The following is a 20,436-nucleotide window of genomic DNA, read 5'->3' on the forward strand; positions in this document are numbered from 1 at the left end:
AAACTATACTTAGACCTGCGTATGAAAAGCCAGTCTAAGTAAATATGACCCATCATGTTTGATGACCCCTATACAGTGTTTAATTGATTCACATGTTATGGTGGGGCTCAGGTCCAGAGATGGATTTGGCAAGTGGTTCAGTCCACCCGACAGGAGAGTTTAACCCTTTCCAATCCACTGTCTGACCTCTGAAGACATTATGATTTAAGGCTGTACAGCTTCGATGTTGGAAGACGTCTGTCGGGGTTCTCTTACTGTATATTGCAGCCCCTCTGCAGTCGGAGCCTATCCAACGTGTCACCTCATGCAATACTGGCTTTAGCCAGCATATAGCGCTGTTGTATAATGGCAGAAAAAAGTAAGCCCCCTAGGAAAACCAGGATACAAATTGGATTGGAAAGGGTTAATAATCCATGTGCTCGTGGAAGCATGGAAGAAGCAGTTACTTTGCCTTTCCATTCCTGTCTTGAAGCTTCACCTTCCTGGACCAAGTCCAACTCAGAGATATCTGCTCTTTAGGAACTGAGGAGACCTGCAGTTGTGTACCAGGGTTTTCTCTCTCTCTCCACTGCTACCTTCTTCACTAACATGGCCGCTAGACCACTCGACTTCATCGCAACCTCGAACGTCCTCTTCCTTAAATGCATTGAAATAATATAACCCTCCGTAAAACCATAAGAAATACTCCTAGTATTATACAATAATGTGGGGGGTCCTCAGAGTATTATACAATAATGTGGGGGGTCCTCAGAGTATTATACAATAATGTGGGGGGTCAATTTATTACAATTCCAATTTAGCATAACAGAATGAAACCCATCCCTTCCCCCTTTTCCTGACCCTCCGATCAGTTTACATCTGTAACTGCATTGATTAGCCATTTAAGTATCTGTGTTTATGGGTATTGATCAGATACTTAAGAAACCCGACTGACTCCCTTGGGCTGTAAAGAAGAATCTCAAATAAAAAAAATATTGCAGCTATTGGTTATAATATGTCGCTTTTTTAAATTGGATTTAGCTCCATACAGATTGACTACACAATGGGGTTAAGTGGATGGAATAAAAAGTGTTTTTGGAAAAAGCATTTCCGAAACCTGATCCACTAATCAGGCAGCAGGCAGCTCCATGCTCACCAATGATGAAGGTTCCCTTATAATATGCTAGTGATATGTTGCTGCTGAGAATGTAGAGATATTTGCATATGCGACTTGTCATTTTTCAGAATATGATGAGGTCTGCTTTTTTTCCTATACCTACAGTAGTACTAACTCTATTCTATTTCTCGATATGTCAAAAACACACAGCAGTTGCGCGGCCTTTTTGTGCATCAACTACAGGATATGTTACTAATCACGGCAGTGAATCTGCTAAAGCAATTACCCCAAAGGTTCAGCACAGAGGGAACTGAGGAGAATTACATTCCTCAAACCCAACATCAAAGACCCCCTTATTCTAGCCAATTCCATCATATGGCCTGTTCAGGAACATTTTGATTAAAGAGCGGATTATCTCCCCTGCAAGCTAGGCTTTGTCTGCTCTTGGAGAACTTGTTGAAGATCTAGTTGATTGGGCTGTTTCACTGCGAATGAGTTCAATAAAAGCAGTGTAAGTACAGGAAGGCTGATTAGAACATAACTCGTAGATATAAAATGCATAGTGGGAATTTGCAGAAAGCCCCAGTCACACACAATCTGACAGCGGTATTGAACATGTGACCATATACCAACCATCCCCTCTTCCTTCATATATTATATAACACACTCACCTGTAAAAAAAATTATGCTAAATGTATCTGTCCAAAAACCACTGATCAGGTAAATGGCTTCCTATGAATTTAGATGCAATCTGACTCCATAATGAATGGCCTCTTTATTAGACACCCATCCAATAGTGCGTAGGACCTCCTTTTGACTTTTAGAAGCACAGCAGTTCATAACATGGCATCCATGCACAGGTATCAGAAGCTGTAGGGTGTGTCAAGAAAACATTCCCCACACCATTGCTCTACCTTCCCCAGCCTGAACTGTTGATACCTGATAGGAAGGGTTCATCAATTCATGCTGCTTGTGCCAAATTCCAACTCTTACATCAGCATTGTGCAACAGAAATTTATCTGACCAGGAGATGTTTTTCCACTGCTCTAATTTTTGTGCTCTTTTGCCCACTGTAGTTTCGCCATTCTGTTTCTCTTAGACAGCAATGGCACTGGAACTGGTCGTCTACTCTTATAGCCCACCCATGCTAAGGAACAACAAGTTATGCATTTGGACAGGGTAGTTGGAGCACCAGCATTGTATCTGGCTGCAAGCTGAAATTTGCTTGATTGTATACATTCCCCCCACCATTATTCTACCTCCATCAGCCTGAAATGTTGATACCTGGTGTGAATGGTTCATTGATTCATGCTACTTGTGCCTAATTCTGACCCTCCCATCAACATGGCGCAACAGAAATCTGCATTCATCTGACCAGGAGATATTTTTTCATTGCTTCAATTTTTGCGCTCTTTTGCCCACCGGAGTCCGGCCATCCTGTTTCTCTTACACGGCAATGACACTCTAACTGGTTGTCTGCTGTTATAGCCCATACTTGCTAAGGAGCAAAAAAGTGTGCATTTGAACACATTAGTTGTGGCACCAACATTGTATCCCGCTGTAGTACGCACTGCCTGTTCATCAGAACAATTCTTGACATCCTCCTCTGACCCCTTTCGTTGAGTTGTTTGCATCCACAGGATCCCCATTCGCTGGATGTTTTTCCACATCATTTTCAGTATACTCTCCACACTATTACACAAGAAAACCCAACAAGGTTACCAGTTTTTGAAATCCTGGCCACAACTAATCTAGGACTGATAACCAGGCTTCGTTCAACATCGCTCAGATTGCTCAATTTTCCTATTTAGTCAGAGATGTCAACCTGGGAAGCCCTTCTCAGGGTGACACTTGGGCAGCTGGTTATGAAACAATGTGGGTGGCTTGTATAAAAGGGTGGAAGTAAATATATTCAGACCTCCTATATTAATGAGACCACAGATCAGACCCTTAAATTAATTTCAGACCCACCAAATACATTCAGACTCCTTAAATAAATTCAGACCCCAGACTCCCAATACTTATATCAGACCCCAGAGAGACCTCCTAAATATTTTCAGATTACGTAAATATAGTCAAACCCCTATATAATTTCAGACCCCACACCAAATTCCCTAACTTTACTCAGATGCCAGGCTAGGCTTGAAAATAATATTCAATCCCCCAAGACCAGACCATATAATTACCACCCTCGCCCCATGTTCTTATTTAGCTCCAGGTACCACTACACCTGGTCCTGAGGCCGTCCAGAATCCGTATGTTGTCTGTACCTCTCCCTGCTATGGATACTAGATGGTTTCAGGACCCAGTGCAGTGGTGCCAGGAGTGAGGAGGATAAGTATACAGGGCACTAGTTACGGGATTCATATACTTGATAATGGATGAACTTGATTTTTACTGCACATCTGCCATATTTTTGGCCTTTCTACCCAACAGGAGGGTGAAAATGATCACAGGGTGACTATGTGAAAATACGATGACTTCCTGCAAAACTGGATGAGTTGACATGTCTCTTCAATGTATATTTGGATAATAAGAAAATATGATCTATGTGTATAATGGATACAGAATAAATAAACTGAAAGAAAACTGAGCCTAAAAAATGCGGACTGAGAATGGTAGAAGACTTTGCTATCAACACATGTTGTAGGTTGTCCGTCACAGTGATGGACATACGGCGACATTGTTTCTATATTAATCGGATGATCCGCTTGTTAATAACAGCTACATATTATGCATGGAACATGTTTCCTGTACTTGACTAACGCTCTTCTATTTTGACTGGCAGAACAAACACAGCTCTTCTGGACCCCAGCTCGCCCGAATGGTCCCAGGTGGTCTCTGTGGTGGATTGGCTGCAGGCTATTAAAATGGAAAGATATAAAGACAACTTTACAGCAGCGGGGTACAACAACCTGGAGTCAGTTGTCCATGTCAACCAAGAGTAAGTAGTCAAAGGATTTTTGAGGACCTACGATGTCTGTTGGGTTATATATTTTATTTCTTGCATTTTTAACATCGCGAAGATGAATAATATTGAAATAATAGTTCTTATTCTTTGTCTAGCGACCTAACTCGGATTGGGATCACTTCTCCCGCGCATCAAAACAAGATCTTGAGCAGTGTCCAAGGAATGAGGAACCAGATGCAACAGATGCAAGGCAGGATGGTTCCTGTCTGAAGGAACGGTGCATCAGGGCAGATTCTCCCTCCGAACTCTTGAAAAAAAAAATTAGTTTACCTCATCCATGCACTTTAATTGAAGAACTGCACTTTTTTTTATTAGCCTCACCCCATTGGACAGAGACTTTAATTATCAAAGGAGTGAGGTGAAACCCATTAAAAACACAAATAAATTTAGTCATTTGTGCCACACTTACAGTAGATCATACATCAGGAAGCTACAGACAACCATTCAAAGTGGACTGGGCACACTCATGTTGCTTGATACATACGTTATACTAGACTTATTTCCGTGGATTGTTTTTTTTGCGTGTCACATGGACATCTTTTTGGAATGGGTGCAAATATTTTTTTTTCCGTCTGTGTGGACCAATGGAAGTACTATTGTCATCTTTTGCTGGAGATGCAGACCATTGTTACGGTCTACTGGAAGCGACATCTTGTGTTTTATGGGCAACTTAATGGATCCCGTGATTGGTCATCTACTATCTCAGAGGATTTGTCAGGGTTGTCCTGGATCACCTTGTTAGTGATGGAAATGTGTTTCTACTACCTAATGGCAGCAACGTAGAGAAGCATATGAAGGTATGTTTTCAATTCCTATGGTGTAATGTTGCTGGACCATCTGTGCCTTGGCTGTTTTGCATGAACTACTGAAAGCACCATCTTGCTCCAAGGATTTAGTTTGCATGTAGCGCAGTGAGTCAAAGAATCTTATTTCTTTCTCTAGCTGGATCATGTTTCCCCCAAATATGAGAGATGGTTTTAATCTTTGGGGAAGACTTTTATTTTATCGGAACAATCAGTTGGTAAAGTTGGTAGAGGGTGATATAAATTATTGAACGCTCAAACATCAGTAGTTTGATTATAGTCATAGATAGCATTTGTATTTATAATTGAATTAAGTGGAGGAATCTTTTCAGAATAGAGTGGTGTAAATTCTAGGCGACCGTTTACAAACCTTTTTCGGCTTACGGCACACCTCATGAAAAAAATGTTTATTTTGCAGCACCTCTGCATATTTTTTTTTTTATTTCGCTCTCTTTTCCCCACTCTCTCTTTCCCTCTCTTTCTCCCCCCACTATCTCTTTTCCGCTCTGTCTTTTCTCCCCTCTCTCTTCCCAAGCCCTCTCTCTTCCCAAACTCCCTATCTTCCCAATCCCTCTCTCTTTTCCCCTCTTTCTTTCCCCCCTCTCTGTCTTTCCCCCCTCTCTGTCTTTCCCCCCTCTCTCTCTTTCCCCCTCTCTCTTTCCCCCTCTCTCTCTCTCTCTCTCTCCCCCCCTCTCTCTTTCCCCCTCTCTCTCTCTCCCCCCCTCTCTCTTTCCCCCTCTCTCTCTTTCCCCCCTCTCTCTTTCCCCCTCTCTCTCTTTCCCCCTCTCTCTCTCTCTTTCCCTCCCTCTCTCTTTCCCCCTCTCTCTCTTTCCCCCCTCTCTCTTTTCCCCCCCTTCTCTTTCCCCCCTCTCTCTCTTTCCCCCTCTCTCTCTTCCCGCCTTTCTCCCTCTCTCTCTCCCCCTTTCTCTCTTTTCCCCCTTTCTCTCTTTTCCCCCTTTCTCTCTTTCTCACTCTCCCCCGTCTCTATCCCCCCCTCCTTTCCCCCTCTCTCTATTTCTTTCCGTACCTCTCTCTTTCCCCCTCTCTCTCTCTCTCTTCCCCTCCTCTTTCTATCTATTTCCCCCTCTATCTCTCTCTCTCTCTTTCCCCTCTCTCTTCCCCCCTCTTTCTATCTCTTTCCTCCTCTTCCTCTATTTCCCCCTCCCCCCTTCTTTCTCTTTCCCTCTTTCTCTCCCTCTCTTTCTCCTTCACATAGCACGCTACTTGGAAATCACTATTCTAAACACTCAAGATTTGCTTTCTATTTTTTATTTCTAGAGAACTGCACTCAACTTCCTACATTCATCCATGGAAGTTCAAGGTCTGAAGACATCATTCCACTGAAGACCGAATGTTGCTACACGTTCTAGAAAGGAGTTTATGGATTTCCCATCTTATTGGCACGGCTGCTTTTTCTCCAGCAAGAAAAATTTCCAAACCGTCCGACAGGTCTTCCTGTGCACTCCATGCCCAGCTATGGTCTGCCTCTTATGAGGATGTTTACTAAGGATGCCATGTTTTCATGCCCGGATATTGTACTTGCCTTAGTAAATGGTATTACTGAGGCTTCTCAGCATTATCCATTTTATTTTCTTCAGTAAAAGGGAATTGAGGCACTTCAGATGAGAATTTTTTTACACTGCAAAGCAAAGAACAAGAGGATCATTTGTGGATTAAAGCATTGTGGACAAACGGCAGGTCAACAGGGAGCAAAACTAACCTCAACAAGGGACCCAGCTTGGTATGGGCCGCAGGACAATTGTTTGCCTTATGGTTTATCCCATAAGGTAATAAAGGATGGTATACTCCGCTCAAGACCTGCTCCTCATTTGTAATAGCCTCTGTAATGTAATATGACTTTACTTTCTACATAAAAAATATGCAATTTATCTGTTTCAGCATGTTACTGGTACCAGTGACAACCAGACAGAGCTGCCAATTAAGTTTATATATATATATAACGGGCCAAAATCAATTTTATATATATATAAACTTATGTTTTCGTGCTTTACCCTTTGTCTTTGTCTTGCCTTCTTCACCTCTGTGCTGTGCAGACTTGACCACAATGGAAAACTAGGACTATCAGGCAGTCCAGGGGCTTGCAGAACAACTTTAGTGAGTTTTATCACCAGATCCTATTACATTCCCTCCATGTTTGAGCTCCTAAAACTAATGATGTTAAGAACATTATCAGCAATGATGCTAATCAGAAAGTACTGCCAGCCATAAGGGATTTTGATAGGAGAAAAGTCGAGGGTACCAAGCATAACATAAAATTAGTTCAGGTTTCTTCCATTCTGTAACACCGATATACAACAGTCCTCGCAACACTTGTCAACGCAGCATTGTGGTTAAGTCAAGAACATTAAGATGTATTGCAAACTCGCAGAACTCCCTTTGGAGTATTGTAGGAGGAAAGTAGAAATAGTCAGATGTTTCAGCAGAAAATACTCTCAATGCTTTAACTCCTCGAATCTCCTAGGATGGTTCGGAGTGCTTTATGGCACTGCTGCAAGTGAGGAGTGATGTGCAGAAGAATCAGTATTTTGTGTTACTGCCAAAAAAAGAAAATGTCATTTCAAGAGTTGTTTACCAAGCAATACCCCGATTCTAATGGGATTTATTAACTTCCATGCTTATAATTGAGCCCTGTGATGCTTCAGGCCCAGTTATGATTGAAAATATTATGGAATGATCCAGTTTATTAATAGCAGCATTTTCACTTGTACCTAACCCACCAAACGTTAACCAGAAAAAGAAAAAAAAAAAAAGAAAAAGGGACATTTATAAGTTTTGTGTCACTGCAAATGAGGAATATTAATTTAGCTTCTACTAAAAAATGGAAAAAAAATAAAAAAAATATTCTAACAGAGCATATTTTTTCTTGTTTCACACATTGTTTAGACATGCTATGTTTTCCAATTTTGTTTCATTTGTAATTTTTATTTTTTTTTGCCTTTGTTTTGGCAAAGGGGAGAGTAACTGGTTCCTCTTCCCCGGAACTTAGGTACGCATAACTTATCTTCTTTATTTATGGTCTTTTTATACCTAGTTTGTAAAATTGTAAAATAGCAAAGTTAATGCAAATGTTTGCATTCTGGACAAAAGAAAAACAAAAAATAAAGTAGTTACTGAATACACGAGTGCACACTGTGTCTTTTCGTCATAAGTAATGCTGTTTCGTTTAGTTGAAATGGCTAAACAATGTACAACATACAAAGAAAACATGTATTTTTTTTACTATTTTAAGAGATGTTTAAAGGGACATTACCAGACAGATTTATGAAACGAACTAAAAGAAAAACTGTTTTTGTTGCCCATAGCAACCAATTACAGAGCAGCTTTAATTTTGTAATGGCACTGTGAGAACTGAAAGCTGTGCTGTAATTTGTTGCTATGGGCAACTAAGACAGTTTCTTTTTGGTTAGTTTCATTAATCTCCCTTTATATGTTTTATCTTCACAGCATGTCACCCTGGGGAACTGGTCTCCAGACTACCATTAAGGGGGTTGTTTGGGTGTAAGAGGATTTTTTGGAGACAAATCTGCTAAAACAATAAAAAAAAGCTATGGCACTTACCTGTACGATTCCCGACGAGCAAGCGCTGCAGCCCCGTAGTTCTCCGTAGCCAATCAGAGGCTGTAGTGGTCATGTGCCAGTCTCCTGGCATCACCATTCGGATGCTGGGGCCATGATGCCAGGATAACGATGCCTGACTGTTGCAGTCTCTGATTGTCTGCAGCTGTCAGCTGATAGCCATTCTTCAATGAAGACCAGTGGGATTGTAGCACTGGATCACTGAGGAAGAAGATGGATAAGTAATGCTGAACTGTATTAAAGGGTTGTCCAACTAACTTATAGCTGTTTTGCTGCAGGAAGCAGGTAGCTCCATACATTGTGTAGTGGCCGGGGTTGGTACTGCAGGTTCACACCTGTTAAAAGTGAATGGAACTTGGCCTGCAGTTTTAACTCGGGCCACTATGCAATTTACAGAGCTCTCTGCTTCCTGCAGCAAAACAGCTAGGAGGGGAATCAGCTCTTTAAAGTTGGAGGCAAAAAAATGAGCGAGGGCTCCTCCCCAAATAATAGTGTTGTATAATAAATGAGCAAGGGTGACTATACACATCAGATAGCTATCTGTCAAATGCTCATTGGCTCGACAATCATCTTGCCCGAAACCCCCAATACACATGTACACTCGGCTATGCAGAATACACCTGTATTCTTAATGTAGAGAAGGGAGAAAGCCACTGCCAGACACTTGCAGTTGGAACTGCTAACTGCTTGATCTTTATCTTCCCCACATCTGCCATGACAGGAGAGTCAGGAGGCCTCCATACATAATCATCCAGACCCATCAGAACCAGCAGGCTTGGCCTATATACTTTCAATGTGTGTGCCCAACCTAACTTAGGGCCCTTTTGACAGGATGACTGTCAGAGGCAGAAGAACCTGATAGTCGTTCCAGCGATAATCTAGCTGTGCTTCTACACAGGAACAATGTAAGTAAGCTATACCAAGGCTGCCAAAACCTTGCTTGCCATTTACAGTACTGCTGTACACTGATGTTATAGAAGAGCCCTGGTCCTCTCTCCAGGTGAAAATGCAACTATAGGCACCATGTTTCCCCAAAAATAAGACTCTGTCTTATATTAATTTTTGCACTAAAACAGGTGCTAGGTCTTATTTTCGAGGGATGACGTATTATATTTACCTAGCAGGCTTGGACCAGGTCCCTCCCACTGCCTTTTGGAGCTCCAACACACTGAGTTGTGGCATTGTTTGGCTAATTCAGAGATCCCGCCTCCACAATGCGATGGCTCTGATTGTCCAGGGCTGTTCAGCCAATCAATGCAGTGCACGATGAACCAATCCGAGCCATCGCTTACTGGAGGTGAGATTTATGAATCCCAAAACCAGGAAGTGATTTTTTGTAGGCAAACGAGAACTACAGGACACACAGCAGAGCTCTGGATAGAAGTAGGAGGACCTGGAATGAGCCTGCTAAGTATTTTTTATGTAATGCACCTAGGGCTTATTTTCAGGGTGGGGCTTATATTTCAAGCCTTACCGAAAAATCAGGGCAGGGCTTATTTTCAGGATAGGTCCTGTTTTGGGGAAAACAGGGTGTGACCTGTTCCCTCTCCCTATGACAGCCACTGGATATTTTCTAATTAGAAGTGCAGATAATGGAGTATTGAAGCTCCATTCAAAGAGAACAGAGCTGTCACCGTTAGGAGTTCAAAAAGTATTAAACGACTCCTCCAACATTACTATGTCTTGCAGTTGGGAGAGCCTGAAAAGAGCTGAAGTGTACTCTGTTGCAGAGGTCTGTAAATATAGTAAAGCCCTAGGCAGTTGCCCCTTTTGCCTCTTCCCTCCATAATGTAACCCTGGTGTAGTATTATTGCACATATAAGCAAATTCACAGTTTAGGAAAGCTGAGTGAGACTTCCATGAAAATTGTTCAACAATTGTTCAAGTTCATCAATTGTTAGAGTTACAACTTGATACAGTTTATACTTATTAGTCACCTTTTATTTGGGAGGAAATACCTTTTGAGCATACGGTAACAGTTTCCATTTAATTAGTATAAATCAAGTAAAATACATGTAATCATAAATATGTGTTTATAGCTAACCATCTGTTACACAGCAATGTGTAATACAAGCCGTATACATACAGTAAACATGCTGTACATTAAAGCCAATCACATGGAAAATCACTATAAACCGTCACATCAATAAGCAAACTGTAAGAATCCCTATTATCTTCTTCTTCTGCGGGGGAACTGTTTCTGATGCTGAACTGCAGAGAATAAAGGGAAATAATCATGCAATTTGTCTAATTCTCTGCCTCAGACGGCGCACAGCGGGGCGGACCCCCCACCGGCAGCTTGCTGTGCTTTGAATGAAATTTGTATGAAGGGTTAAATACTCTGATAAGAAGCTTGAAGAATTAAATGAATGCAATGGATCATGTGCGAGCTGTGATGTTTGTGTAATGGATATTTCGCTTGGAGGAACAACAAACTTTTTGCAGTGTATATGACAAGAATATATTGAAGGGGTGTCTGACTTAGAGGACCTATTTTTCATATACCCTATTATGGCGTCCTAAGTGAATATGGGGGCGGGGCACTAGTCTCAGCTATTGGTCAGAGGTAGGAAACGGAAAGAGTGTCTCTTGCTCTGGAGGATTTGTCCTGTTCTACATTGCACAGACAACCTATTGATGTGAAACAGCACTATGTAATACTCAGTTTCCCCTGTGGGGGCACTGCAGAGAGATTGAACACTTATCCATTTTCCTCATAGATTACAGCTGATCGGTGGTGTCAAAGCAGGTGGGCACATTGTCATCTGCTTATCGTTAATGGTTTTATTCTACCAATGCAGGTTAAAATGAAAAGTGGAATTTCATTTTTACTGCTCCACCAGTTTTAGTACCGGTTCTATGTTCTGTATATAGCGGCTGTGCCCTTGTGTAAAAAATGTATAGTTCCCTGTGTTAGTGGTTTCTGGTCCTAAAATCCTATGGACATCCAGGTGAACATGAACTGGTCCCATATAATGCTTTTTTATGCTACCGAACCGCTAAGTACCAAGCCAAGCCGTGTGACGCCCACTGCTGACTTCCGCCACAACAGTCTAGCTAAGACAGAAACTGTTCATTGCTGTTTTTTACGCACTGTTCAATAAAAGGTTCTCAGCATCTTAACTAGTGGTCGTCTAAAAAGTTGACAATGAAGTTGCACCAGCTTTGACTACAATGTGCTCCAGATGGACTACAGTATCACCCAATAGCGTCGTCCTCCCCTATGGACTTGGGATACAGACGCTTCCTCTTATTGGATCTGGTCACTCCACTTCCGTCGGAGGGAATGTTAATTCTCATGATGACCAGCTTGTAGACGAGGGTCTACATCCCGAACCCTCTAGGTACCAACCTGCTGGACCTGCTTACGAGATGCATACACAACAGATTTGTGTGTGTAAAATCTGCACTGCATAGCAGCACAGTGGATGACATTTTAACCTTTCGCACACTGCTAAAATATTTCTACAGAAGCCATGTGTTGTGTATTTAAATTCCCCAGCATGTCCATTTATGTGCTGCAGATTTTAACCACAGATTTTACCCCATTTTCAATAGATAGGATGAGTTAGCAGCAAACTCTGTAATATAGCAATGGATTCATCCCAGATTTTGCTCATAAATCTGCCCCATGTGGCCATACCCCAATGATCTGCAAATGTATAAACAAGGTGAAAGGGGTCTAGGCTGCCACTCCATTCATTTCAATGGGGTTAATGGAAACAGCAGGCCCATTTAAAGTAAATGGAGCAGCACTGCTCATGATCGGCCTCTGCTCTATCCAGTCTCCTCCTCTCTTTGGGGTGTGTACAGTGAGGAGGCAGGGGACACAGGACCTCTATTATTGGGATTAGTGTGGGTGGCAGTGGTGAGACCCCACCCACCAACGATTAAGTGTGTCCCCCTATTCAATGGATAGAGAATAAAGTTTAGAGTTTACGATATAACCCCTTTACGTCAATGACTGGATATCATGAGTTACAGTGCCATGAAAGAATACTAGAACTAGCTATGTATCATGGGGGACAAACATTTAGGATGCATCAACACAGGATGTATTTTCAGATGAAAATCTATGCCAAAAATTTGCAGTATAAATTGTCATATTGTGGAATTCAAATCTGCAGTGGAAATCAGTTTAGATTTTCTTTGCAGTGTGGATGTGATTTGGTAAAATCTCATGCATTAAGATCCTACTGTTAGCACTACATTCCCATTGCAAAATATCTACACTGTTAACAAGCCATGCGAACATATACTTTTTTCTAGTGGTTCCACACAACGTTTCTTGCCAGACGTTAGCTGAAAGACAAAACTGAAATATTAAATACACTATAAACATCGATCAGCAAGAAGAAGTCATTCGCTTCTCGCTCGTCGTTCAGTTTCTGCATACAGAAAACCGAACAATGTAGTGTTCCGTGTAAACAGGCAGTCGTTCATCTATGAATGACTGCCTGTTTACTTTAATGGGGACAGGTGGGTGGGAATGATCCCCGACCCAATCCACCTCCATTCACTCACAGAAACAATTATTACCGGGACGACCTATTGGGCATCTTTTGCTCAACAGGTCTTCTCATGTAAAATATTTTTAAAAATTTTTTGTACTTTTTCGTACTTTTTAACGCTCATGCAATCATCCAAAAGACTGTCGGCCCGTGTAAAAGGGCCTTTACTACTATACAAATGCACATGCCTACAAGAAACAATGTCAGCACTTCCAACAAATACACTAACCCATATGATAAGGTTTACCTGGGCGTGGCAGATGGGTCCTCTTATTTTGAGCAAAATGTTCGCTAACAATGTTGCATTTTTATTGCGGTTAGTATAAACAGTTGTGCAATTTTATTTAGATACCAGCTGATATACCCGGCTTCACCAAGTTAACTTAGTACTGATGTTTACATGTTGTTTGCATGCAAAATTGTCTGAAGTCATGGCTACTTCAGAGGAACTGAAGAATAAAATATGTATACACATAGAGGAGTGTTAGATTCTCCTCAGACTGCATGTACTGATGTCCCACTGCAGAATGTGCCACCCCTCCTATTCGTTACCCTTAAAGGTAATGCCCCTTTTTAGAGATGAGCGAGCATACTCGCTAAGGACAATTACTCGATCGAGCATTGTCCTTAGCGAGTATCTCCCCGCTCGGAAGAAAAGGTTCGGCTGCCAGCGCGGGTAAGAGGTGAGTTGCGGCAGTGAGCGGGGGGAGAGAGGGAGAGAGAGATCTCCCTCCCCACTCTCCACCGCCGCTCCCCGCCCGCCGCCGCCAGCCGAATCTTTTCTTCCGAGCGGGTAGGTACTTGCTAAGGGCAATGTTCAATCGAATAATTGCCTTTAGCACGTATGCTCACTCATCTCTACCCCTTTTTATTCAAATGTACCCCCAGACTGAAGGTTGCAGCCCCTTCTTAGCCTTAAAAGCATGCTCCATCCCTGCGGTCCTTGGCCGCTTCCCTATGTACTTTACAGCCTTTCAGTATATGCACACAGAGGTCAGTTATAGTCTCCTCATTATATGCACACTACTAATTACCAGGACATTATAGTACCAGTGTTTCTGGTGGCACATCACACTCACAGCAGCTTGATTAATTACCACTAGAGATGAGCAAGCACGCTCGTTTAAGGCTGCTACTCAATCGAGTAGCAGTCTTATCGAGTAACTGTGTACTCCCCCGAGCAGCATGCGGGGGGCGGCGGGGGGAGAGTAAGGGAGATCTCTGTGTTTTATATATGTTGTAGGATCTTCTATGGCATCACCAGGGGGGGAGCGATGACGTTACCAGGGGTGGAGCATAAGAATCACTCACACATACATACAGACAAGTGGTCGTTAGTAGTTTTATAGAGGTCAGTTAAATTGTTCTCAGTATATACACATAGAGGTGAGGTATCGTCTCCTCAGTATATACACATGGAGGTGAGGTAGATTATCCTCAGTATATGCACACAGAGGTCAGTTAGATTGTTGTGCCAAATTTCACGCTTGTACAACACTGGGAAGTTATATTACATAGGAGTGCACTTACTTTTGCACTTAGCATTGAATAATCGAGTAGTGATCACTTTACTTTTGCTATGTAGGACCTAAAGAATGCTCATGCCATATTTTACGCTTATACAACACTGGGAAGATACATTACATAGGGGTGCACTTACTTTTGCAATTAGCATTGAATAATCGAGTTGTGACCCCTTTATTTTTCCTATTTAGGACCTAAAGTATGTTCTTGCCAAATTTCACGCTTGTATGACACGGGGAAGTTAGAGAACTTGTGGCAAGTCAGTCAGTGAGGGCCAAGGTGCGTTTTTAAAGGCGGATATCACCTGACATTGCGCTCGCCCGTGTGTAGGAAGCCAAAATGAACATTTTAATGGGAGTCAATGACGGGTGAATACATCTATATCTATTTCAACAGTGAACCTGAACCTGAAACATGGTGTGAACCCGCCCCTAGGCCATAATAACATTGCCACTATACGGATAAGCTGCTATATATCTTTTTTACATAAGAGGTTAGTAAAATAATTAAAAATACCAAGCGAGATGCTATATTTAGCACCATTTGCTTTTAAACTAAGAATCAATTGGGCATGGGCTGAGCGAAAACTAGTAATACAAAGTGGAGATGATTAAACGCAAAGGAAGATCATCCACAGAAAGCCAAGATGAATTATTTATACTTTGACAACTTTATATGTTGTGAATGAAGTGCTCCCCTTCCCCATATTCCCAGCTGAAGACAGTCCCACCACCCGACCATGTAATTGCATTAACCTTTCGACACGACAAGCTGGGATTTCTCTGTGAACTGCAATCAATAGTCCAGAGATGCCATCTATTTAATGGGTTACACTTCACTTGAAGATATAATTAGCTTCTCCGCTCCTGTGGGGTTTGTGGCTGTCCCTATTCCTTTCCCAATGACCTGGAATACAATTCATTGCTTTATTTTACACTGAGCAATAAGTATCTTACACTACGGATTAGCGAGCCCCAGATTCCCTAATTGTTCCAACCATCAGACTGATGTCTCCACCATTATTACTGTGCCAGTAAACAATACTTTGTTGTAATGAATTGTCATACTTGGTTCATGTAAACTGGCCTTTAAATTGGCTTCTATGATTTTATGTAAATTTCTCACCATTTTTGAGATCTCTGCTTGCTCTCAGAGAATGAGATCAATCTTGCTTACATGCAGAGAATGTTATATCTCAGACACCTACTTATTCTCACAGATGAGAGTTAGCAACAATTGTATCCAGACTAAACAATTGTCTGTGGGCTAAATGATGTAATAGAACAAATAACATTCCTGTCCTAATAGGTTGTTACAATGTATGGCTGGATTCACACGAGCGTATATTGTTCGGGTTTTCACGCCCGGCTGATATACGCTGCCCCTCTGATGCATTGGTTCACAATGCATCAGTACACATGGGCGTATTTCTGCTGCGTAAAAGTGTCCATCTGGCCAAGATAGTGCATTTTGGCTAGGAGCTTTAACGCCGGCGATAACTGCATAGACTCCTATAAGAGCCTATGACAGCTACTAGAGAAGGGAGGTGGCAGGGAGTTTAGCAGCGTGAGTTTAGCATTGTGACTTTAGCAGCTAAGCTTCGCCCCTATCCTGCCCCCTCCCATTGCTGGCTGCGACAAGGGGCAGAGAGGGGGCGGGAGCTTAGCCCATTAGATCCGCCACTATCCCGGCCCTCCCCTTGTAGAAAACTGAAAGTATGGGTGGAGACATGGGTTAGCGGGGATTAGTGACAGGGAACGCCTTGCTCACGCCCCCAGCAGTGGATTGAGTGCTGTTGCCTGGGATCCCTGGAGTTGAAGTACGTATACAAGCCATGTTCTGCTGCCTCCTGGCCCCGGTCTAGGGATTGTGCTTCTGCGCTGTGTTTTTGCAAGATAAGCACCGTGTGCTTATCAATGGGTTTCAGCGCTGTCATAGGTCCTTCTCCTCCACTGTCCCCATTATCTGCTAGTGCTGGCCTATGCATTCAAGGGCGGCCGCAAAACAGAGTGCAAGGCACAGGAAGCGGAGATCGCAGTGGGGCAGGGAACTGTGACAATGGCCGAATTAGCAACTATTACACTGACACCGGAGCCATTCCGCACACACTAACAGCGGGGTGGGCAGTGGATATGAAACACCGAGGCAACACTCACATCTGTGGGATCGGCAGGGAAGCTAGACACTCACAGCAGCAGGCTGTCAGCCAATAAAGATTGCAATCCTCAGCGCCCCACTGAAGTTGCGGGCGCAGCTTCAGTGCCGGGAGTATGAGGCAGCAGGCAGAGCTCGGGAGGCCATGTCTGCGGCAGCCAATTAGTCACTGGGGGCGTTGGCTTCAACTGAGGACAGGCAAACCCTGACATCCGGTGTAGACAAGATACACCAGTACCAAGACCTAGGCTCTGTTTTAGGATTGTTTTCTTTCTGTTTGGCCGTTGTCTGTGTCTGATATGTGAAACAAATACTTGCCCCTTTTATGGACCTTTCACATGGGACGGAATATTCCGCAACAGTGGAATTCACAGCGTCAGACCTAAGGCTAACTTTTCACGGACAAGTGCGATATCGGTTTGTGAATCACAGCTCACATATCATGCTCACCAACATGTGATATAACCGTGAATACGAGGCATTTTTATATCAAAATCACCTCGTATCACTTCAGGAAGTAGCGATAGTTTTCAATGGGGAAACCTTGCATCACATTGCACGTAGCAAGTGGTACGATGCTGCCGCCGGCTCCATTGAAGACAATGGCGATGCAAGAGCACGCCCAAAAATAGGACATTTAAAAGAATGGGGTTCATATTTGTGCAAGGTTTGTGCGTCTCGACTGTGTGAAAATGGTCTAATGTATAGATTTTGGTGCAGAATGCATAAACATTTTAAACTTTTAGGCTATGGTGAAACAGCACAGATGCCTTGTATATTTTCTGCCAGAGTGTGGAAATATGTAGCATATTACAGCAGCAGCAAAGTAGATGAGATTTACACAAATCCCGGCTACACATTGTGTAAATAACTACAGCAAAAAGTGAGCTGCGGTGGCAATTTTAGTTTCACGGCATGTAAATTTCTGCTACTGATAAGTTGAGGATTTGCTGAAGGTTTTCTCCATTGAGTTCGATAGGGAAGCCAAAATTTGCAACAAAACCAAAATTACATTTGTAAAATGAAAAAAAATCTGCAAAATAATTTGACACTTGACTGCTGCAGCCAATAACAGGCTGTAGTGGTTACAGGGGTTGAGCTGTCATCGTTGGAGGACAGGAGACTAGCAAGGCAGCTGCCAAGCCTTTGTGCAGGGAGAATATGGAGAAGGTGAGTATAATGTTTTTGGTTTTTTAGGTTATGTCTACACGGGGTGGATTTGCCACAGATTTTTTTGTACAGACCCTCTGCACAGAAAATTTGCAATGTTTGCAGTAGCAACAAAATATGATTGTTCTCAGTGAGAGAAACCAAGTAATCTTGTAGATATGATACCTTTTAATGGCTAACAAAAATACATGATGTTATAGCAAGCTTTTGAGACTCTCAGGGTCCTTCCTGAGGCTTAGGGCTCTTTCACACGAGTGTATATCAGCCATACTTTTAGGCTGGCCAATATACGCTGCCCATCTGACGCATTGATTTACATCAGTTCAGATGGGTGTATTCCTGTGCTATTAAAGCACCCGGCTGGCAAAGATAGCGCATTTTTACGCCGGCCAAAAAAGATAGTTCAGGACTGCTAAACTCCTACTTCCTTCCATCCTTCTCTCCGCTCTATGCTGGCTGTTTTCCAATGGGAGGGGACGGGATGGGGCAGGAGCTAGTTACTAAGCTCCCACCCCCTCCCCTTGCTGAGAGCCGGCAAGGGAGCAGAAAGGGGGAGGCAGTTCAGCAGAGCCCAATAGTTTCCCAGGCTCAGTGTATACTCGCGCACAAACAAGAACTGAACTGGTGCACAAACAAGAGATGCAGCTGTGACTTGGCCACGGCTACCTCTCGTTTACACAACTTTCGGTTGCGGTGTGGCCATGATAAGGCCAACTGAAAATTGCTCTGTGAAAGTGCCCTTAATGATATATATCCGAAGAGGTATATATACATATATATATATACACATATACATATATATATATATATATATATATATATATATATATATATATATATATATATATACATACATATGACAAAACACACGAGTTGGGAGTAATTTGCACTTAAAACACTACCAGAACAGGATGAACAGAAGAGTAAATACTTAATTTGTTCTCTGATAAGGGATGCAAAAGTTTTATGGTCTCTAAATTAGTATTAGGGGTTCACCAGGTCAGCGTGTTACCTCTGCTGCAGATTTCTTATATTCTCCACTGATGCACAATGCTCCCTACGAGGTTCATTCTGTTCTTGAGTGTATCAAAGATGGCTATAAACCTGTACTCCCAAATGTTTCTGTGGTATCGAGATTTGAAATTGCTTTTTAATATAGTAACTTTAATCTGTCCTATGTTGTGTCCACGACTAGAAAAATGCTCAGCCACAGGTAATTCTGTCTTGCTTTCTTTCTGTAATTGTGTGGTGATGAGAAGTTTCTGTCCTGTTTCTCCCACATAAAGGCCCCCAACAGGATATTTACTACACAGGATCAGGTACATAACATTAGCAGAAAAATCAACAAGATTTTCAAAACCTCATCCACATACTGCGGAAGAGATCCGAATAAAACCCGTACAGAAATAGGCATGCAGTGCAGAATTTAGATCCGCAGCATGTCAATTATAGCTATAGAAATGCAGCAGAATCCACCTCTTCTATAGAGGGGGTGAAGTCTGCTTTAAAATCTGCATCAAATTTCACAGCATTTGGTGCACCTTTTGATGCCGATTTACTGCTGTGGAATGTCCACTCCGCAGTAAATTAGTTCTGCGTGGACAAAGGTGGTTGAACAAAAGCAGTGTGGATTCACTACTGCAGAATTCCCTGCAGGCTTAAAGCGGTTCTGTCACTAAAAAAGAAAAATGCTCTACTTATCTATTCCTCCCCCATCAGTCTACTTACCAGATCTTCACCTCCCTTACCTTCTCCTGTCTCCTGCAGTCCAGGAGGTCACTTCACCTCCAGCTGCCTGATTCCTCTCCTTCCTGTGAGACTACGTACATTAGGTTGGCAGTCTGCCAATGTACGTTATGTCACAGCTCACAGACCAGCAGGAGGACTGCCTATCTTCTTCAGAGATTGCTCATGCCAGCTGTCTCTGAAATAGATTACAATTCCTTCCTAGGCAGTGAAGCTACAGGACAGGGATGTGACCTTCACTGACTCAGCAGGAAGGAATTTGTGATAAGCAGCCCTCATAACAAGCTAGGACGAGCCTGCAGTGAGCTGACCTGGGGCACTGGAGAAGCTCAACCAGGAGAAGGTGTGATAAGGAGACAGACAGGGAAGGAATGGGTAAGTTTAGATACTTTTTTTGTGACAAAACCCCTTTAAGGGCACATTTTTGGCAAACCCTTCTCCAGGGCACTGCTTTTGTATGTTTGCCAACCCTTAGTAAACTCCTCCCCAAAGTCTCTAAAGATGCGCCAAAGTTTATTATACAGCACTGTGATAAATTTGGTCCATTTTCAGAATAAAGAGAAAGGAGAGGAATTGAAACAAAGTTTATTAGAAAGTTGCAGAACATTTAAAAAAATAATCTAGCAATTAAACAGCTTTTATATTGTATTAATTTTCCTAATTTAAGGAAATGTTATGAGATAAACAATCATGGTAGATGTGTGGTACTGCCATTAAGACCTTGTTCACACGGGCGATGCATCATTACGCCAGCTAAAAATCGCATTGATCAAGGATTGCTGTGATCGAGTTCCGAGATTAATTAGCGTTTTCTCGTCCATTCGTGAGAAATACACTGCAGCACGCAGTTTGCTCGTTTGGCAG

The 20,436-nt window shown here is 42.5% G+C and overlaps 1 protein-coding gene across 2 annotated transcripts in view; it reads left to right on the forward strand.

The window, feature by feature from the left end:
• The window catches only part of EPHA4 (EPH receptor A4), a 72,648-nt gene extending 64,638 nt beyond the window's left edge, over positions 1–8,010 (forward strand). For both annotated transcript variants that reach the window (XM_066598935.1, XM_066598940.1), the window contains exons 16-18: positions 3,885–4,040; positions 4,163–4,864; positions 6,149–8,010. In XM_066598935.1, coding sequence (XP_066455032.1) covers positions 3,885–4,040; positions 4,163–4,277 — 271 coding nt within the window. In that variant the 3' untranslated portion in view covers positions 4,278–4,864; positions 6,149–8,010. The remainder of the gene's footprint in view (positions 1–3,884; positions 4,041–4,162; positions 4,865–6,148) is intronic.
• The last annotated feature ends 12,426 nt before the right edge of the window (positions 8,011–20,436 follow it).

The sequence above is a fragment of the Eleutherodactylus coqui genome, chromosome 1 (genome assembly GCF_035609145.1).
Source record: "Eleutherodactylus coqui strain aEleCoq1 chromosome 1, aEleCoq1.hap1, whole genome shotgun sequence".
In the NCBI taxonomy this organism is placed as follows: domain Eukaryota; kingdom Metazoa; phylum Chordata; class Amphibia; order Anura; family Eleutherodactylidae; genus Eleutherodactylus; species Eleutherodactylus coqui.